This window comes from Salmo salar, chromosome 09 (genome assembly GCF_965601325.2).
Source record: "Salmo salar chromosome 09, fSalSal1, whole genome shotgun sequence".
Classification (NCBI taxonomy): domain Eukaryota; kingdom Metazoa; phylum Chordata; class Actinopteri; order Salmoniformes; family Salmonidae; genus Salmo; species Salmo salar.
The window spans coordinates 65,413,543-65,434,367 of record NC_138299.1 but is presented as its reverse complement, the minus strand read 5'-3'; the positions used below and the strand labels follow the sequence as shown (position 1 = coordinate 65,434,367).

Sequence of the window (20,825 nt, the reverse complement as noted above, 5' to 3'; positions counted from 1 at the left end):
AACCAGCTTCACCTGGAATGCTTTTCCAACAGTCTTGGCGTTCCCACATATACTGAGCACTTGTTAGCTGCTTTTCCTTCACTCTGCGGTCCAATTCATCCCAAACCATCTCAATTGGGTTGAGGTCAGGTGATCTGATGCAGCACTCCAGCAAGGTTTTAACTAATCAACATTCAGGATTAGAGACACCCGTTGTATAAATGGCCAATACACCACGGCTAACGTGAAGTGCCTGGATACAGCCCTTAGCTGTGGTATATTGGCCATATACCACTAACCCCCGAGGTGCCTTATTGCTTTTGTAAACGGGTTGCCAACACAGTAAGGCAAGGAACTACACATCTAAATTGAAAATTAATGTTGCTTTAACTAATAAATACATACTGCCAGAAAAAGTAGTCTGGACAAAAGTCTCATCCTAGACTGGTTGCTATGCAACAACCACAGGCTAGCTTGCATTCTTACATTAAATGTATGCAAAAACCGAGCATTAGCACCACTTCTAGAGTGTCTAACACATGGCAATTATTTATTCATGTTGATCTGAATGTTGCCATTTAGTGAAAAAATGGTCCGATGTTATCGTTTGTTGGCTCCACGCTGCTGGAAATGGATGGCGTTCTTTTAACTGGGGGAGCTGCTGCTGTGTTGTCAGAGAGAATAGTGATCCACCGCTTCCAGATTTGGCCTCCAGTAACTTTGAGGGGAGGTTTCTGTCCTCTGACAGACAGTATTTATCGTACCTCTGTCTCGTGCCTCTGTCATCCGACAGTTTCTGGATCGCAGTGGTTTGTAAATCTGCGACGGGCCAGCTCTTTTGCAGATCTTTGGCAGCATTTTTGCGAGGATGTTCATTTCCCATCGCCGTTTTTGTGTACCTGAAACACAAGACATTAGCTAATAGTTAGGATAATAGTTAGGCCTACATAGCGACCGGTTATATTGTCAACGTACATTAGCGTGATTTAGCACGCTAACAGTTGCATACCATATGTAGCCGTTCACTGGTGGGCAGCTTTATCGCGCCCCTCTTCCCTAAACTTTTTAATTACGCCGACAGACACATTGTTGCTCGTTGTGAATTCGGTGTCCTTCTGTATACTCTATGCCAAACTGAGAGGGGGGGTCGTTGATATGTCGGTTCAAGTCCAGCATAGCTGCTAATCTCATATTCTTCGGCATTCATGTTTCTCACTGAACCATACAGGTCCCGTAGAATGACGTTCAGCTCCGTTTTTATGTTGTGTTCCCAAACTCACAATGTATCCCGTTTTCTGCATATCAGTCAGTGAAGCAGGTAAGTGCCCACTTTGTTTGTTTCACAATGTTCTTTTCGTTTCGGTTTCTCAAGTTAATCTAAATGCTTATTTTGTACATCGGCATGTCAAACTATTGTTGATGTAGCCATTTTATCGAGGTGAAAACGCTAAACATCATAGTCATGGTATACGGTCTCACATACACACGACTAAATGATGTTTTAGCCAATCAGTATCCAAACTACCCGGTTTATAAATGTTATTAAGTTTGTGCAAAAATAACACAGCATTAGCCATAGCAAAATGCAGAGTTGCAGGAAATTTGCTTTAAAACTGCATAACGTTCTCTCAGCCCCATGGCAGAATATGTAGAATCGCATGAAATTAGCTTTAAAACTGCAAACATTTCTCACAGCTCCATGGAGAAATGTGTAGAATTGCTGGAAATTGGCTTAATAATGAAAAGATGTCTCTACACTGCGAAAATTGTGCTCTAAAATTCAGCCACTTCGACTGGCTGACCGAGCCTATTGCCATGCCCACTACACTACCTAAGCCCTTTTTTTATCCATAAAAAACCCTGATATCAATCTCAGCCGTTTATGTTTTCCAGTGATGGACATGGATGTCTCATGGTATGGTGGGGTATGCAAAATGGGTCAACTTTGAGCACCTTTTATCTCGTGAATGTTTTTGCGTCCTGGTCCAAAAAGTCACTTTCTAAGCACATCTACAATGGGCAAATATGTATGCAAGGTTTTGTTAAAATCAAAAGGGATGCTGTCAACAAGCGATTGAATTCAAATGGATTTACCAAGAATAGTGTTTGTGTTACCCAATTAGCTGGCTATTGCTTTAGATTGAATACCACTCCTTAAATGTAGTACGCCCACGTTCTCTATCAGATGTTCTGATACTCCAGTATTCTCATGTCCCGATTTTGACTCGAGGACGCTGCTGGCTCCGGACAAAATCAGATTAGAGATGGTGAAAAAAAAATAGGAGTGCTAGGTGAACATTCAGTTCAGAGTTAAGCACAAGATGAATGAGAGCGAGAGAGGAGTCAGACGAACATGTCAGACAGACGCGCCCGTGGAAAAGCAGGGGTCCTATTTTTAGAGCTGTCCTTTGTGGTGGCCTGTTCTGCTGTGCCTAGGTTCAACTGCTGCACGGATGCAAAAGCCCCAGGTTAAAAGGATTTAGACAACATCATAGAAACACACAGAGACCGATCCAAGCACTTGCTTCTGTAATGACCGACCTGGGAGAAGACATCTTCATTTTCTTTTTTGCCTGCTATGTAGGCAAGTTATGATAGGGGGGGGGCACTTTATCCTCATGTAATCAGAACAGTTTTGAAAGTTCACAATTCCCATGATAAGCATGTATGGACTTATGTAGCCTACATTTGTAACTATTAATTTGCATATAAACTGTTGTCCTGAACCTGGACTGATTTGGCAATTCCCTCATCACTGACTGTTGGTAAGAGTTTGAACTTCCAAAGCAACAGTGTTGAGTACTATGCTTACAGACATTTGAAGGATAATAGAAAGAGTAGGCCTAGTAGAGGGTCATATTATGCCATCTAATCTCCCTCACTGTCCCATGTCTCTGTCAACATTGGATGATGACATCAGCATTGTGCCTGGTTTGTGACTTTCTCTGTACTCTTATACTCCTTACTCAATCTCATGTAGTCAGTCAATCACACACACTGTCTCACAGTTTTGCCTGTAAAGATTAAATGTTATGCAGCCAATATAATGGGGAGGTTGAATATTCTGTGATGTTCACCAAGCCACGTTCATTTCCAGGCTTAAACACTTCAACTGCTGATCGTGTTATTTCATATACCTTATTTTACATTGTACAATGCTCAGACCCACTTTCACATGGCCACCAATGGCCATCAATCATACAGTTTGCAGACCGAGTGTATCTGTTAAGACTGAACACCTCACCGTGGCCCTGACACACATCTTAATACAGGGGCATTTCTACCTATTCACCAGGGCCCGGTTTCCCAATAGCACTGTAACTTAGGCTTACGACTGTTTTAACGATGTGTCGTTACTACAACGGCCGAAGATGTAACATCCATTTCCCACTCGGAGAACGTTCGCTAAGTGCATCGTTGGAGCATGTGTCGATACTGACAGGATCGAAAGAAAGGAAGCGCTGCTCTCTGATCAGCTTTCAACATTCAAATCTTACCTTAACATTAGAATTATTCCATAATACTATAGATCGATTAGCTTCTAGAGAGATATCACCAATATGGCTGCAAATATTGAGGCAGCTTATTCTAATGCTTATACTGTATAATAATGCACTAAATAAAATATTTGACACATCATGAAATAATGTACGTACAGTACCAGTCAAAACTTTGGACACCTTATCATTGCATTTTTTTTTTTTTTTTTATACATTGTAGAATAGTAGTGAAGACATCAAAACTAGGAAATGACACATATGGAATCATGTACTAACCAAAAAAGTGTTAAACAAAATAAAAAATATATTTTATAGCCACCCTTTGCCTTGATGACAGCTTTGCAAACTCTTGTCTTTCTCTCAACCAGCTTCACCTGGAATAGTTTTCCAACAGTCTTGAAGGAGTTCCCACATGTTGAGCGATTTGTATTTTGAAATTTGTGAAAGGCAAACAGACAGCCACAATCAATCGGAGAACATAGCTGACGTTTTACGTATTCTTAACCAATTGGGTTTTTGTTTGTTTCTTTGAGTTGTTTGTAACTTATATTTTAAATTATTTTGTACATACTATTGCTGCTACCGTCTCTTATGACCGAAAATAACTTCTGGACATCAGAACTGCGATTACTCACCACGGACTGGCAGAATCCTTTTTTTCCCTTTAACGAGCCCGATGTGAATGATATACTGCTTTCCCGGGAACAGGCCCAGATCCCCGTCATTTGCGTGAAGAGAAGGCGGAGAAAAAGCGGCCAGAGGGCGGGCTGCCTCCTGAGAATTCATAGGCGATCAAATAAACCCTAATTTCCTTCCATTTTGCTAGCAAACTTGTAATCTTTGGAAAGTAAAATTGATGACCTATGCGGAAGATTAAACTACCAACGGGACATTAAAAACTGTAATATCTTATGCTTCACGGAGTCGTGGCTGAACGACGACATTCTCAACATACAGCTGGCTGGTTATACACTGTATCGGCAGGACAGAACAGTGGCGTCTGATAAGACAAGGAGCGGCGGTCTGTGTATTTTGGTAAATAACAGCTGGTGCATGATATCTAAGGAAGTCTCAAGGTTTTGCCCGCCTGAGGTAGTGTGGTCTATAGCTTATCATGAGATACTCTATTTGCTTATGGCGGAATACAGCTGTCTACATACCACCACAGACTGATGCTTACACTAAGACCACACTGAATGAGCTGTATTCCGCCATAAGCAAACAGGAAAACGCTCACCCAGAGGCGGCGCTCCTAGTAGCCGGGGACTTTAATGCAGGGAAACTTAAATCTGTCGTACCAAATTTCTATCAACATGTTAAATGTGCAACCAGAGGGGGAAAAAAACTGGACCACCTTTATTCCACACACAGAGATGCATACAAAGCTCACCCATTTGGCAAATCTGACCATAAATCTATCCTCCTGATTCCTGCTTACAAGCAAAAATTAAAGCAGGAAGCCCCAGTGACTTGATCAATAAAAAAGTGGTCAGATGAAGCAAATGCTAAGCTACAGGACTGTTTTGCTAGCACAGACTGGAATATGTTCCGGAATTCCTCCGATGGCATTGAGTACACCACATCAGTAATTGGCTTCATCAATAAGTGCATCGATGACGTCCCCCCCACAGTGACCGTACGTACATACCCCAACCAGAAGTCATGGATTACATGCAACATCCGCACTGAACTAAAGGGTAGAGCTGCCGCTTTCAAGGAGTGGGACTCTGAACGCGGACGCTTATAAGAAATCTTGCTATGCCCACTGACGAACCATCAAACAGGCAAAGCATCAATACAGGACAAAGATTGACTCGTACTAAACCGTCTCCGATGCTCGTCGGATGTGGCAGGGCTTGCAAAATATTACAGACTACAAAAGGGGAGCACAGCCTCCTTGCACTCGCACACTTTTTCAGTTCTGCCCACAAATTTTCTATAGGATTGAGGTCAGGGCTTTGTGATGGCCACTCCGATACCTTGACTTTGTTGTCCTTAAGCCATTTTGCCACAACTTTGGAAGTATGCTTGGGGTCATTGTCCATTTGGAAGACCCATTTGCGACCAAGCTTTAACTTCCTGACTGATGTCTTGATGTTGCTTCAATATATCCTCATAATTTTCCTACCTCATGATGCCATCTAGTTTATGAAGTGCACCAGTCCCTCCTGCAGCAAAGCACCCCCACAACATGATGCTCCCACCCCGTGCTTCACGGTGGGGATGGTGTCTTTGGCTTGCAAGCCTCCCCCTTTTTCCTCCAAACATAACGATGGTCAAACAGTTCTATTTTTGTTTCATCAGACCAGAGGACATTTCTCCAAAAATGATGATCTTTGTCCCCATGTGCTGTTGCAAACCGTAGTCGGGCTTTTTTATGTTGCTTTTGGAGCAGTGGCTTCTTCCTTGCTGAGCAGCCTTTGAAGTTATGTCGATATAGGACTCGTTTTACTGTGGATATGGATACTTTTGTACCTGTTTCCTCCAGCATCTTCACAAGGTCCTTTGTTCTGGGATTGATTTGCACTTTTTCCACCAAAGTACGTTCATCTCTAGGAGACCGAACGCTTCTCCTTCCTGAGCGGTATGACGGCTGCGTGGTCCCATGGTGTTTATACTTGCGTACTATTGTTTGTACAGATGAACGTGGTACCTTCAGGCGTTTGGAAATTGCTCCCAAGGATGAACCAGACTTGTGGAGTTCTACAATTCTTTTTCTGAGGCCTTGGCTGATTTCTTTTGATTTTCCAATGATGTCAAGCAAAGAGGCACTGAGTTTGAAGGTAGGCCTTGACATACATCCACATGTAAACCTCCAATTGACTTAATTGATGTCAATTAGCCTATCAGAAGCTTCTAAAGCCATGACACCATTTTCTGGAATTTTCCAAGCTGTTTATAGGCACAGTCAACTTAGTGTATGTAAACTTCTGACCCATTGGAATTGTGATACAGTGAATAATAAAGTGAAATAATTTGTCTGTAAACAATTGTTGGAAAAATTACTTGTGTCATGCACAAAGTAGATGTCCTAACCGACTTGTGGTTTAAAAACGAGTTTTTAATGACTCCAACCTAAGTGTATGTAAACTTCCGACTTCAACTGTACATTTTACCTCAACTAACCGGTGCCCCCGCAAATTGACTTTGTACCGGTACTCCCCTGTGTATAGTCTTGATATTGTTATTTTACTGCTGCTCTTTAATTTCTTGTTACTTTTATTTCTTATTCTTCCTCATCTTTTTTTTAAACTGCATTGTTGGTTAGAGCTTCATAAGTCAGCATTTCACTGTAAGGTCTACACCTGTTGTATTCAGTGCATGTGACTAATAACGATTTGATTTGGTTCCCATTCAAGTCAGAACTGGCAGCAATTGCTGGTGTACCCATGAGTTTAACAGTCAAATTGCCAGGGTTAGATGTTCCAAAACCCTTCTTTGGATTATATGTCTATGGCCATAACGCAACAAGTGGTTCTATATTTGGCGAGCATGCTGCCCAAATTGCGGCCCTCTCAACTAAGCTGTGGATAAAGTTTTATCACAAGCACTATTTTTTTCTATCTATTGATCCTCTATGGGTAAATTATGTTCTCTGGTGTAGTATTTTGACTGATTTTATTTGTCTGTTCAGACAGGAGTAATATAGTTTTTGGAAGAAATGTTTTTAAAAATATATCTTTTTGGGGACATTTTTTCAATTTCAGTGATTGCTGCAGCACCTCCAGCTCCCCTACTTCCTGCAGCTATGGCCTTAAGATGCTTTTGGGAAACCAGACCCTGGCTGTTTTTGATCCCGCTTACTTGCCCTACATCCTGGGAGATGTCTGAGCCTATTATTTCATTCCTTTCCTCTTCCTCGCCCTCCCCATCCTCCCCTCATATCGGTTGTCACTAGTTACCACAGCCACAAAGTCCAAATTGGCTGTGTCATAAAAGTTCATGAAAACAAAAATGTGCTTTTTGGACTTAATTTAAGATTAGGCATAAGGTTAGCAGTGTGGTTGAAGATTAGGTTCAAAATCAGATTTTAAAAAGAGAAATTGTTGAAATAGCCAGGGTTTAGCCATAATTATGACTTTGTGGCTGTGGTAACCTTGTTTGGGTCGCAAATCCTGTCCACTTCCTGCCCGGACAGGAAATGTGCCCACGCCAACTCATGCCAACAGCAACACAATACCTTGCTGCCTCTTGAACTGGCACAAGTGGCGTGGGAACAGCAGCATCAGGAAGTCGACCCTAGAGGAGGAGATGGTAGCAGTGTATTAGCAACTTTTTTATAAGTAAGGGTCCTGGCCCCTTATTGATATGCACAGTCAGCAATTTAACAAGGCTTTAGACTCTTTCACATATACTGACATGAAGATAATATACTGTGGGAATTACACCGCCATGTTAAGTATTGGCAGGCTGGTGGCATCCGTTTTAGCTGCTTTGGTTAGCTTGACTAGTGCTAATCGCATACAGGTTGTTAATCAGTTTTATATTTGTTGTTGAAATAATCAACTGTGTTGCAAAACTAAAAAGGAACCGAGACTTTTAGATTTATATCCAGGCATAATAGATCTCTTCTTATATGCTATTGGCCTATTTAAGAAATGGCCAATGTTACCCAATGATAAGAGTATTTGCATTGGTTAACCTTTTGAAATTGTAATATCAGTGGTTTATCTGGCGAGGTGTTAGTACCGGTATTTTCTTTGACTGGTACTTATTGACTTGCAGGAAGATGCAGAGGGGGAGAGAGGAAAGTTTGAGCTCTTAGTCTTTGTACTGATGTTCAGCTACTGTACTGTGTGTGAGTGGGAAAGGCCATGTCAGATTAGCTTTTTATAGTAGCTTGGTAGATTCACAATATAGTTCTCTTTGATACAGTGGCTTTGTGGAATAGACTTGTTTTTTATATTGGCACTTTCTTTTGTCCTAATTTTCTTGTTTTCTTTGGTTCATCATGTGCAGTCGTGCTAATAATAAAACTAACTGTAAAATGCTTTTTATCTAAAGACAGTACATTACTCTTGCTTTTATGTGCTTGTTGTCTGCCTACAGCATGCACCTGTGTATATCTGTGCACATACATGTGCGTTTGCTTTTATCTTCCCTACCGTGGTAATAAACTTTGTACGACCCTAATGCTATGCATCCCGAACCCAGAATGTTTGGAACAATCTTATAGCCACAGTGGTTAGCAGAGAACATTACAAATGGCTGGTGTCAAGGCTTTCCTGCCCCCTCGAATGAATCAGAATCCATTAATGTTACGCACCGCTAGCATTGTTACATCAGTGTTCCAATCAAGTAAAATCAATGCGCCCCTGCCTTTCCTTTGCATTTAGATTGAGGTTGTTCAGCAGAATGCCAACCCCATAGTCTATGTCCGAAATAGCACCCTATGGGCCCTGGTCGTTAGTAGTGCACTATATAGGGGATAGGATGCTATTTTGAACGGAGCCGTAGTCTCGTTGTCACTGGAAAGCGTTAAAGTGCAACCAAGAGTGTCTGGTTGTGGTCCCCAGACACGACCCCAACAACACCCCCCACTGCCTCACCCATTGCCGTGGTGATGTAATGACATAATGATGCCCCGGTCCCTTGACTATTGTTGCCAGCAATGCTAATGACACCGTCACCAGCACCAGAAGCAAACACCTGAGCTTGTTTTGGTGATGCATTACATCATTGCCCGGGGCCTTGAGAGGGTGATGGGAATGATGTCACAGTGGGTATTCTCATGTTCCGTCGGATGGAGGCCAGCCGGCCAATAATAAATGCAACCCCTGGTTTTGAGGCATTGTCTCTATTAACGCAGTAGTTATACGGCGTATATGTGAACAAATAGCCCCCTCAAGCACAACTCAATACACTCGGTGTGTAAATGTGGTGTTTACTATTCCATTGACCTACATTGATCGACATCAGAGAGCCATATATAGATGGACTGTACATACGCATGTTCAGTAGTTGTTGTTTTCCTATCCAACACTGCAATAACAAGAATCACTATAGGTCACTTTGCCACAACACATCCAAGGCTAATGTAAGGATGGTGTAAACAGAAAAGTTGCAAATCTGAAGAAAGGCAACACGTACACTATATATATATACAAAAGTTTGTGGACACCCCTTCATATTAGTGGATTCGGCTATTTCAGCCACACCCATTGTTGACAGGTGTATAAAATCAAGCACACAGCCATGCAATTTCCATTGACAGGAGAATTGCCGCAAAGTGGTAGGCCAGACAAACTCACAGAATGGGACCGAGTGCTGAAACGTGTAAAAATAGTCTGTCCTCGGTTGCAACGTCAGCACAAGAACTGTTTGTCGTGAGCTTCATGAAATGGGTTTCCATGGCAAAGCATCCTCTCACAAGCCTAAGATCACCATGCACAATGCCAAACGTCGGCTGAAGTGGTGTAAAGCTCGCCGCGATTGGACTCTGGAGCAGTGAAAAAGCGTTCTCTGGAGTGATCTGGCAGTCATCTGGCAGCCTGACGGACTAATCTGGGTTTGGCGGATACCAGGAGAATGCTACCTGCCCCAATACATAGTGCCAACTGTAAAGTTTGGTGGAGGAGGGATAATGGTTTGGGGCTGTTTTTCATGGTTTGGGTTAGGCCCTTTGGTGCCATTGAAGGGAAATCTTAACACTACAGCATACATTGACATTCTGTGTTTCCAACTTTGTGGCAACAGTTTGGGGAAGGCCCTTTCCTGTTTTAGCATGACAATGCCCCCGTGCACAAAGTGAGGTTCATACAGAAATAGTTTGTCGATCTGTGTGGAAGAACTTGAATGGCCTGCACAGAACCCTGACCTCAACCCAATCGGTCACCTATGGGACGAATTGTAGCGCCAACTGCGAGCCAGGCCAAATCGCCTAACATCAGTGCCCTACCTCACTAATGCTCTTGTGGCTGAATGGAAGCAAGTACCCACAGCAATATTCCAACATCTAGTGGAAAGCCTTCCCAGAAGAGTGGAGGCTGTTAAAGCAGCAAAGTGGGGACCAACTCCATATTAATGCCCATGATTTTGAAATGAGATGTTTGACGAGCATACTTTTGGTCATATAGTGTATTTTGTTAGTGTAACAAAGCTATTTGTTTTTGACGGTCATTGTAGGAACACTACTGGGTTTTCCTATTTGCCCGTTGGGGCTTTGATTCTCATTTGAATTGGCAGTTTATTATTGTGCCATTTCGAGATAATAATATCAGCTCCGAGTCACTCGGCTGCCTATTGTTCATTGTTTCGGTATGTGTCCTAAATGGCACCCTATTCCCTATATAGTGCACTACTTTTGACCAGGACCCATAGTGACTGTAGGGAATAGGGTGCCATTTGGGACTTAGTCTTGCATTGCCCTTTAAGCCATTGTTCGCTGTGCCTTCGTCATTTTTAAGCGCTGTTCTTCTCATATCTCAGTGTCCGTCACCAAGCCTGGCCCGCTGGCCTCATATCTGACAGGGGCCCTTTGTGTTGCCAATAACCAGAATCCCCTAGGGCAGCTGGCGGCTGTTTGGCCCACCAAGTATTCCCACTCATAATTGAGAGATATACAGTATGTGATCGTGTCCAAATGTAAGCAAGTTTTAAAATGTTTTAATTAAATATTATATCCGTTTGGGCTTCTTGCAGTCCATTTGCAGTCTACAAATGATTTTGTAATTATGTTCTGGCCCCCTGATCATCCACTCAAGACAAAATCGGCCCACGGCTGAATCTAGTTGTTGATCCCTGCCCTAGGGGAATGGGCATCCCCTGTGTGTGTGTGTGTGTGTGTGTGTGTGTGTGTGTGTGTGTGTGTGTGTGTGTGTGTGTGTGTGTGTGTGTGTGTGTGTGTGTGTGTGTGTGTGTGTGTGTGTGTGTGTGTGTGTGTGTGTGTGTGTGTGTGTGTGTGTGTGTGCGCGTGCGTGCGTGTACCTAGTGGTATATTGTGAAGGGTGGTTATAGTGTGTGTGTGTGCTTGCATGTCATGATTTGATAGATCCTTCAGCCCTGTCTATGATGTGATACCACAGCCCATGCTCGATGGGGGCCTTTTCCCCAAAGTAGGACGGGGGAGTCTGTGACGAGATGGCTTCTGTCTCTGACACGTGTGTGCCCCCCTCTCTCTTCTCTCTTTCTACTTCCTCCATCTTTCTGTGTCTCTATGCTTCTGTCGCCACAGCAACCACCAAAGGCCCTGTGGGGGCGAGTCATGCTCAGTCGCCGTGGTTACTATACTCCAGCCGTTTGACAGTGGTGACATCATTGTCATACTGATTCAAGGAGAGCTCGGTTCATCTCCATAGCCATGGTCCTCTTTCATTTTATTACCCACTGTCTTTGAGCAAGTCTTTATCAGGTCCACCTTTCCTCTTTTCTCCACTCTCACTGAAGAGGATGCCTCCCCCCCCTCTCTCTCTCCCCCCCTCTCTCTCCGCCCAGGAAATTGCTTTCCTGGTTCTGTTACCATGCCAACTGGCTGCAGCCAGCGGTCCTCTGCTGAAGTGAGTGTGATAATGGCATTACTCTCGCCCGGCTCGCCATCTCTCACTAGTATCCTTTTGATTTCTCTCAGCGTTTTGCTCTCCTTTGCGTCCTCTATCTCTCTTTTTTTCTCTAGCTCCCTGTGTATCTGTTTATCTGTCTCCTAGCTAGCCTATTCATCCTCATCCCTCTCCTTTTCTCTCCTCCTTTATCCCTCTCTCTCTTTTTAAGCCATGTAGACTGTGTGAGTAGAAGAACAGCAGGCACCACCGGCTGGACTCAGCATCAGTGAGGGCGGTCCCTATTCAAGCCCCCACGTCTCTCCCCAATACACTCACCGACACACACACGTCCCCCTGCTTTGGTGCACAAATGTACTGAGAGTAGTGTTAACAAAGCCAGGATCGTGGAGGCGGTGGCTCCTAGGTCTCAGACTAATCTAATGGCGCGTAAAAGCCGAGTGAGCGAGTCTTTGCGTGCGTGTAGGCGTGCTTGTGTTTGTGACAGCCAGCCTACCATCGGCAGCGAAAGAGAGCAGAGCAGGGAGGGAGAGGTAGGATGAGGGAGCGAACGTGAGTGAAAGTGCTGTCAGCCATTTTAGCCTTTCCCCCCCTATTTTTCGGCTTTATTATCCACACACCGGAGCTCACTGGAGGAGGAATCTATCTAATTGGCATCAGCGCAAAAAGAAAGAACGCACGACGCTCGATTGTTTTTCTCTCCCTCTAACCTTTTTATCCATCCCTGCGCTGCAAGACAGTAGCGTGCGCTCGGCACTGCAGACTGGGCTGTTCTCTCGCTGGAGTTGAACCCCGATGCAGGGCTGCTGGTGCGTCTGAAACCGAAGCCGGCTTCCTTCAGCATCACCCCCTCACTTCCCAGAGAGAGAGACAGCCCCTGTAGAATAGCTGAGAGAGGGGAGGAATTGGACGAGGAAGATGGGGAAGAGGCGCGATGTAGCATAGAGAGCTAGACCCAGAATGTTACATTTTAGCCCGGCGTATATTGTATCATTATGAAACCATTAGCAGCAGCAGCCAGCCATGGAGTCCCGAGCCAGCAAGATAAAAACCCGGTAAGTGTCGACGTGTGCGTGTATGTTTTGTTCAATGACCCGATGTCTGGATGCGATTCGCTACTCTATAGCCTAATGGATGGTCATCGGGTTTCTCTCAAGCCGCGCTTAGATTAATGAATACGCCGGGCCCAGCCCACTAGGCTATAGCCCAGCGCCACACAGGAGCGCGGACGCGTTGAATCTCAACCTTATTTATCCGTCAGCCCGTGTGCCCGTAGTGTTGTAGGCTAGTCACCACGGCCATGTGCTCGCTGTCACACTCCGGTTGCAAGACGGTTGGAATGGTTTACGACCATGACTCGAGAGTATCTGGGTTCCTCATTAAGTTTTACTAGGCACTTACGAGACAATACTTTGATTGCTTCTTTCTGCGCAACGCGACCTTATTAAATAAAGGTTAGCCGACGTCTTGTGCAAATGCAATACAGGTGTCGTAGATCCTATTTTTTTTGCAAGGGTTGTGTTGAGACGTGCGGTTTGATGGAGGCAGCCTTGTGTGTGCTGCTGTCCATGGTGCTAATAGTGACAGCCAGACTAGAGACAGCGATCATGCAGACATTTGTAGGCTACTGAGTGGCCTGCACATGAGCCGTAAATGAATTGATTGGCTGTCAGCGACCGCTGGCATCACTCAACCCTCCGAAGCTTCGTGCCTATAGCTGTAAATCACAGCGGTAGACGGATTGTGGAGGGTAAATTACATCTATGTAGCACACAGATTTAGCCTACTCTTTCTTTCTCTCTAGCTCTTCCTCCTCAGCAAGCAAGAAGTATGCACATATTTATAAGCGACTACAGTGGGAGACGGCAATCAAAGAAGACTGTCATATTTCTGGAGTAGCCGCATCATGCCTGTGACTAATATGGGGAAATTGTATGCCTATTTAGTGAGAGTAGGTGGTTGTCATAGTAGCATGGCTGTTATGAGTTAGTGCATCTCTTTGTTGACCCTTGTGTGTATCTCTTTCGCACCCTTCTACTGTCCATTTAAAGGCATTGGACAATGCCCCATTTGTTTTATATTAGATTGCAATATGAGTATTAGGTGATTGTCAGCAGCAAAGTTATATTATAATGGATGTCTTATGTGTTGGTTGGTAAGCGTGTTTTTATCTCACTTGCTCTCCCCCATCTCTTTGCCATGTTGTGTGTGTGTGAATATGGGCTCTGGCTGGATTTAGTAGAGTGCTAACACAGGAAGGGCGAATATCAGGCCTGTTTAATCGGACACCCAGCCCAAACGGCTTTAATCTCTTGATCCACCCGGCTCAGGAAAGCGAGAAGCCCCCACCGTCTGGGAGCCAGGGGGACTCTGGGAATAGCGCCTGCCGTATCTGGTCTTCCAACATCAGCATTTTCCCACCTCTCCAAACCTCAATTTCCCCATCTACCTTAGTTAAGTCTCTTTTATTAATTCTCCAGGTAGAAGGAATAGCCTCCAAGCTAGGTCATCCAAGTCAGTCACAGACCTAGTTTCACGGTTCACCCTCCACTGTATACCGAATCCCCATAAAGGGGTTGAGCCCTGGCCAGCCCTTCCATCCACATCCACAGGGTTGCCGCCAGTGCGGCAATCTAGGTCATTATGTCTACAGTATAATTTTAGGAGCACCACATCTGCTCACCATGGAAGGCACAATTGGGAATGTAGTGTTGTGGCTCGATGCTACTGTTCTAATCCCATCATGACCAGTTGATTTGTAAATATTTGTGGCTACGGCTCGGATTAGGCAAATTGTGCGCTTTGGATTTATTTATTTTTGACCTCGAGACATTGCATGTTAATGATTTGCGCACATCCTTAGAGAGTTTGAGAAATGGTCTCTGTAATGACACGTGAAAATGTATAGCGATTAGCATCCTAGCAGCAGCGCTGATTTAGAATAGTTTAGCGAGCCATGTTGATGTTGTTAGCAGCCATTTTCTCAGAACTGGCCATGCCAATGAACTGGGGGGGGGGGCAGGCAGGCAGTCTAGCCAGTTGCTTTAGGGTGGGGGGGAAACAGCCTGGATATTGCTATTGACATGTGGATATTGACCATGTGTGTACTACTCCCAACCTGTGGTCACCCCATATGGTTTTTGATAAACCTCCCATTGCTTCATGTTCAGGGTTGTTTTCTGTTAGTCCACCATGCCATGCACTTCTACATCATGATGGAATCAGCAATCTGCTCCACCAAACATAAAAAAATGCAGGCCATATCAGACTAGTCTATAGGCAGCATAGATTTTTTTCACCCAGAATTCTTATCAAATAGGACAGTAACATTGTGCCCTAGTCTATCGGTAGCATTGATTTTTGCGACCAATGTTTTCTTGAAATGAAAGAATACAATACAAAAATACAAATTGACATTGCCTCTTCTTCTATATAGTGCCATTGAATGCCAATGCTGTTCAATGCAGACTTTAATACAGTCTGCAATTGTAGTGAACGTGTACCATTGGAACACAATCTGGTGTCCAGTCATATAAGACGGTAACATTTCCATTTAATATATAGTGCCAAGGAATGTCTTTCAGCGTGTTCAATGCAGACTGCAAATGTATAAAATCTTTATCATTGTAACACAATTCAGGGTCCACTAATAATCTCTGGCCACTTTGCTGGAGGGGGTTCAGATGGGGAGAGGGGCTCTACCAGCCTGAGGGGCTTGTGGCCTGGCCCTGGCTCTAGCCCCCCTGATGAACTATTTGGTTCTGTGCACCGAGCCGGTTAATGAAATGTGATTGCCGTCTTTGATACACTGTAATGACATCACATTCACAGTCGTATTGGGGTGTGGGCTAGCTTCTTACTCTGTGGCACACACACACACACACACACACACACACACACACACACACACACACACACACACACACACACACACACCACACACACACACACTTCACAGCATGATTAGTTGCCCCAAGTTAATTAATGTTTCAAAGTGTGACTTACAAGTCATTGCAGTTCTTCACCAACTCTTTTTCAAATCCGTGACATGGTTTAGTATCTACTACAGTTCTGTGGTGGTTCCTGTCCAAAAAAAATGATATAGCCTAATGTAAGTGAAGAATATTGAGGAGTGGTGATTTAACCAAAAACATTCACCATGGAATATGGAGAATTTGGAGGTGTTGATTCCAGGAGCAGAACAGTGATCACTTTTCCCACCCTTTTAAAAGCTGTTAAGTCATTCAAACCAATGTTAATACCGCTCCTCCTCAGCCTCACTCTCTATCCCTACACATATTTTTACCTGCGCGCATGTATTTGGTGGTGGTGAATAGCATGGGTAGGTGTATAGGCCTAATATCTGGATCAGTACTATTTTCCTGTTCTAGTTTGTATTCAAATTTATTAGCTGAAGCGCTGCCAATGTTCTTCTTTTCACATTTTCTTTCCGGCAGTGACGCCCTGATTTGATGCAGTTTAATCACATGCGCTGTGCTTTTAGGTGTGAAGATTTAAATATTCATGCCCTGTCGCTGCCAGGGGTTGGGTTTAAGGAGGAAGTGCCTTCCTTAAAGCTTTGAGAATGGTAATAAATAGATAAATAAGACATTAAAACTCGCAAATATTCATTTTTTACTATGCCTCTTGGAGTACTGTAGCCTATATCTCCTTTTGATACGTTTAATGATTTTTCTACTCCTAACATAGACTTGGTTCTGTCTGGATAGATATTTGTGCGGATTCATGCTCCAGAATGCTAATAGCAGTTGTTGTTATTCTATCTAGCCCTTTTGAGATTTTGCACCATTTTCTTCCATTAGCTTTAATGATAATTCTGCCCTGGGAATTCTGGTGGTGGGGCGTCTGTCATCTCCATATAGCTTGGAAATTGGGTCATATTCATTTCAACTGGATCTAGTAGGCACTCTTCCATATTAAACACATAATGATGGGCTACTTGAAGCCTCAATGTTAAATTCACTGCCTCATCATGAGTCTGTGTGTAAGTAACACCACAAAATGTTTCTGGGAGTCCAGTAGTTATATTGTACATGCTTGTTGCCATTGGTACTGAAGTCTTGTCATGGCTTTAGCTCAACGGGCTAGCACAATCTTGTGACGTGTTGGAGAACCAGGTTTGAATCCCAGTCGGTCACAACAGCAAGCAAGACGCAGTACCCAACTACCCTCGCTGCTTGGCCTATGGCTACTTTGTATACACGTAAGATGAGCTCAGCAAATATGGACACTTAGCAGAACGGTAAAGTTTGCCTACCAAACGCTACACTTTCAAATTGAATTGACAATAGATCTTGCACTTAAATGTTGAGTAAATTACACTATCACAGGGGGCTTAAAATTTCGAGACACATTTTAAAATCAATGATCTATTATGTTAGATAAATACATGTTGTTAAACTCCATAAATGTTCCCCACGGATACCATGAAAGTGGGAATGTTATTAATGGCGGCTCGTTTGATTATGAATTATTTGGAAGAAGTTCAGCGTCAACTCACAGGCTTCATTAATATTTTTTTCATGCATGTTCTATTAAGACTGCTGTGTAATCACAGGAGGAGGAGATGGATTAAATTAAATGAATGTAGAGGGACATAATGAACTAAAGAAGATTAATCAATTACATCTAAAATCAAAAATCACTCTGGGAACTCAGAACTCGCTCACTGTCAATTCAAAGGGCATTCGGCTCCAAAATTATTTCAACATGTCAAATCGTTTCAACACTTTGGGAACTCTGCTCCCACGCATTCCCCTACCAACTCCACTCGTGCCCTGGCTGCACTAACATCTAATGCAGACGGTACACTTCTTTCGATTGCAATGTTTTGGTAAGGGCTAAATAAGTGTTGCACCCACCATGTAGCCAAGTGCCTTCTAAACGCCTGACAACCGTGCGTCGGTGGTGTGAGTGGGTTGCGACTGGTGAAACTGACCATCTGTCTGTTTGTGTGATTGTGTGTGTGTGTGTGTGTGCAGCTCCCCGCGGACTTCAGCCGACTCCACCTGGCCGACGGCTTGCACCCACAGGTGACCCACGTTTCCTCCAGCCACTCAGGATGTAGTATCACCAGCGACTCTGGAAGCAGCAGCCTGTCAGACATATACCAGGTAAGCACAGCCCCCCCCCCCCCCCCCCCCCCCAAGCTGCTCTTAAATTGCTAGTAAAATTAAATGCATGCTCTTCCACCGATCGCTGCCCGTACCCCCCGCCCGACTAGCATCACTACTCTGGACTGTTCTGACTTAGGTATTTGTAGTTGTCCACATATTCTAAGTGTCTGGTTAGACTGTAAACTCTCCTTCCAGACTCGCATTAAGCATCTCCAGTCCAAAATTAAATCTAGAATCGGCTTCCTATTTTGCAACAAAGCCACCTTCACTCATGCTGCTAAACATACCCTCGTAAAACTGACTGTCCTACCGATCCTTGACTTCAGCGATGTCATTTACAAATTAGCCTCCAACACTCTACTCAGCAAATTGGATGCAGTCTATCACAGTGCCATCCGTTTTGTCACCAAAGCCCCATATACCACCCACCACTGCGACCTGTATGCTCTCGTTGGCTGGCCCTCGCTTCATATTCGTCGCCAAACCCACTGGCTCCAGGTCATCTATAAGTCTTTTCTTGGTAAAGCCCCACCTTATCTCAGCTCATTGGTCACCAAAGCAGCACCCACCCGTAGCACACGCTGCAGGAGGTATATTTCACTGGTCATCTCCAAAGCCAACTCCTACTTTGGCTGCCTTTCCTTCCAGTACTCTGATGCCAATGAGTGGAACGAATTTCAAAAATCACTGAAGCTGGAGACTTATCTCCCTCACTAACTTTCAGAATTAGCTTTCAAAGCAGCTTACCGATCACTGCACCTGTACACAGCCCATCTGTAAATAGCCCACCCAACTACCTCATCCCCATATTGTTATTTATTTTTGCTCTTTTGCACCCCAATATCTCTACTTGCACATCATCATTTGCACATCTATCACTCCAGTGTTAATGCTAAATTGTAATTACTTCGCCACTATGGCCTATTTATTGCCTTACCTCCCTAATCTTACTACATTTGCTCACACTGTATATAGCTTTTTCTATAGATTTATTGACTGTACATTTTGTTTATCCCATGTGTAACTCTGTTGTTTTTGTCGCACTGTTTTGCTTTATCTTGGCCAGGTCGCAGTTGTAAATGAGAACTTGTTCTCAACTGGCCTACCTGGTTAAATAAAGGTTAAATAAAAAACGTCCGTACAACATCCTCGAAATGTCAATAGAGCAGTCCCCCTTCCAACCCCCCCACTCTGGAAGTAGCAACCAACCAGGTAAGCAGGCCTCCCTCAAATGTCCCCATAACCTCCCAACAACGTCCACCCAACACCCTCTAAATGCCCATAGAACAGAACAGTCCCCTCCCACTCCACCATCTCATGACTGTATTCGGGCCCCCAAAGCCAATCTCACCTAATCCTCTTACCACACACAGGCACCCCATTGGCTCCCTACGTCGTCATCTGCTGTGTGTGTGTGAGAGTGCACTGTGCGGGTGTGCATTAGTCTGTGTCAGTCTGTTGCCATTTCTGTGTGTGCAAGTGCACTATCTGTGTACAGTACATACTGCAAGTGTGTGCGTGCGTGTGGAGCGTTGGGGGACGGTTGTGCCCAGGCCCTCATCCAGTCTTAGGGCCATCTGCTAGGTCCTCATTAACAGGTCTGCTGTAGCGTCTCCATTAAAGCCGTTGTCTATTGCCCGCTCTCTTTCCTCTTTCCCTCCATAACACCTTTCCTTCGCCAGTCTGCCTCTCTCTTTATGATCTATCTGTCCATAGCTTCTCATCACTATATCTTTCTCTCTGTCCCTCCCCATTTCTATTCAGTCCCACTCTCTCACTAATGGAGATGACCCAGACCCACCATCACTTCGTCTGACAATGTTAGATTTACCGTCTTCAAAGCTTAGAGATAATGGATGACATGGTAGTAGTTCCTCCCTGGACAAGCATGCTTTGGGTTTATAGCTGTCCACATCAGGGCTGGAGGATAGAGTGAAGGAGGGTTGATCCAGGGAAAAAACACAGGAACATTTAGTCAGTGTATAACAATATCATGGGATTCCAATTAGATTTGTTCCGCAGCTGCAGACCTGTGACTGTTTGTTGCTTCAATCTCCATAATAGTGATGAGACCAATTCAGATATTTTACATGGTTAAATAACAATATTTAGACAATATTGTCTATTAATAAGACTTTATGTCTACAATTAGACAACTGTTCAAATTTCTGAGTATTCTTGACAGATGTCTGCCAGGGTAAAGCTTTTGGCGATGCTGCCCGTTCCTCTCATCCACGAGCCGTGTCCACTGGAGTGCGCCATTGTCTTTCTCCCGGGCGAGAAGAATGGAGCTGCGTCCTCCCTGTCACTGCCTTGCAAACATGGCCGACTGTTTTGTGTCTGAATAAATCATGAAATTGGTTCTTCAGAAGGACACTTGAAAGCATTGATCCAAGAATAGCCCTGTTGAAATATTAACTCTTCCCCCCCCCTTTCTTTTTTCGCTAACCACACATTTATGGATCATACATCACATACACACACATGCATGTACATGCGCACACACACTCACACACAGCGAGGGTGTTCAGAGTTTCTCTGTGTTTCGAGGTAACGTTTGACGTTTTCGAGTAGATTGTAACGGTTCAGAATTCCCAGTGGTTTGCTAACATTGTGTAGCTCATTGGAAATGTTGTGCGAATCAGATTTGAAGGTGTTGCCATCTCCCTCACGAACACACTTCTAAATTATGATCAGCACACTATTACTGAGCG

General features: G+C 44.1%; 1 protein-coding gene across 15 annotated transcripts in view; it reads left to right on the top strand.

The window, feature by feature from the left end:
* LOC106611555 (rap guanine nucleotide exchange factor 2) overlaps nucleotides 1-20,825 on the top strand; it is a 158,193-nt gene that overhangs the window by 111,531 nt on the left and 25,837 nt on the right. For 12 of the 15 annotated variants that reach the window (XM_082955871.1, XM_082955870.1, XM_082955867.1 and 9 more), the window contains one exon: nucleotides 17,977-18,108. The exons of 1 other annotated variant lie outside the window; for it this stretch is intronic. In XM_082955871.1, the coding sequence (XP_082811997.1) occupies nucleotides 17,977-18,108 (132 nt within the window). Of the gene's footprint in view, nucleotides 1-12,305; nucleotides 13,030-17,976; nucleotides 18,109-20,825 lie in introns of those variants that run through there. 2 more of the 15 variants (XM_082955877.1, XM_014211900.3) reach the window with 2 other exon arrangements.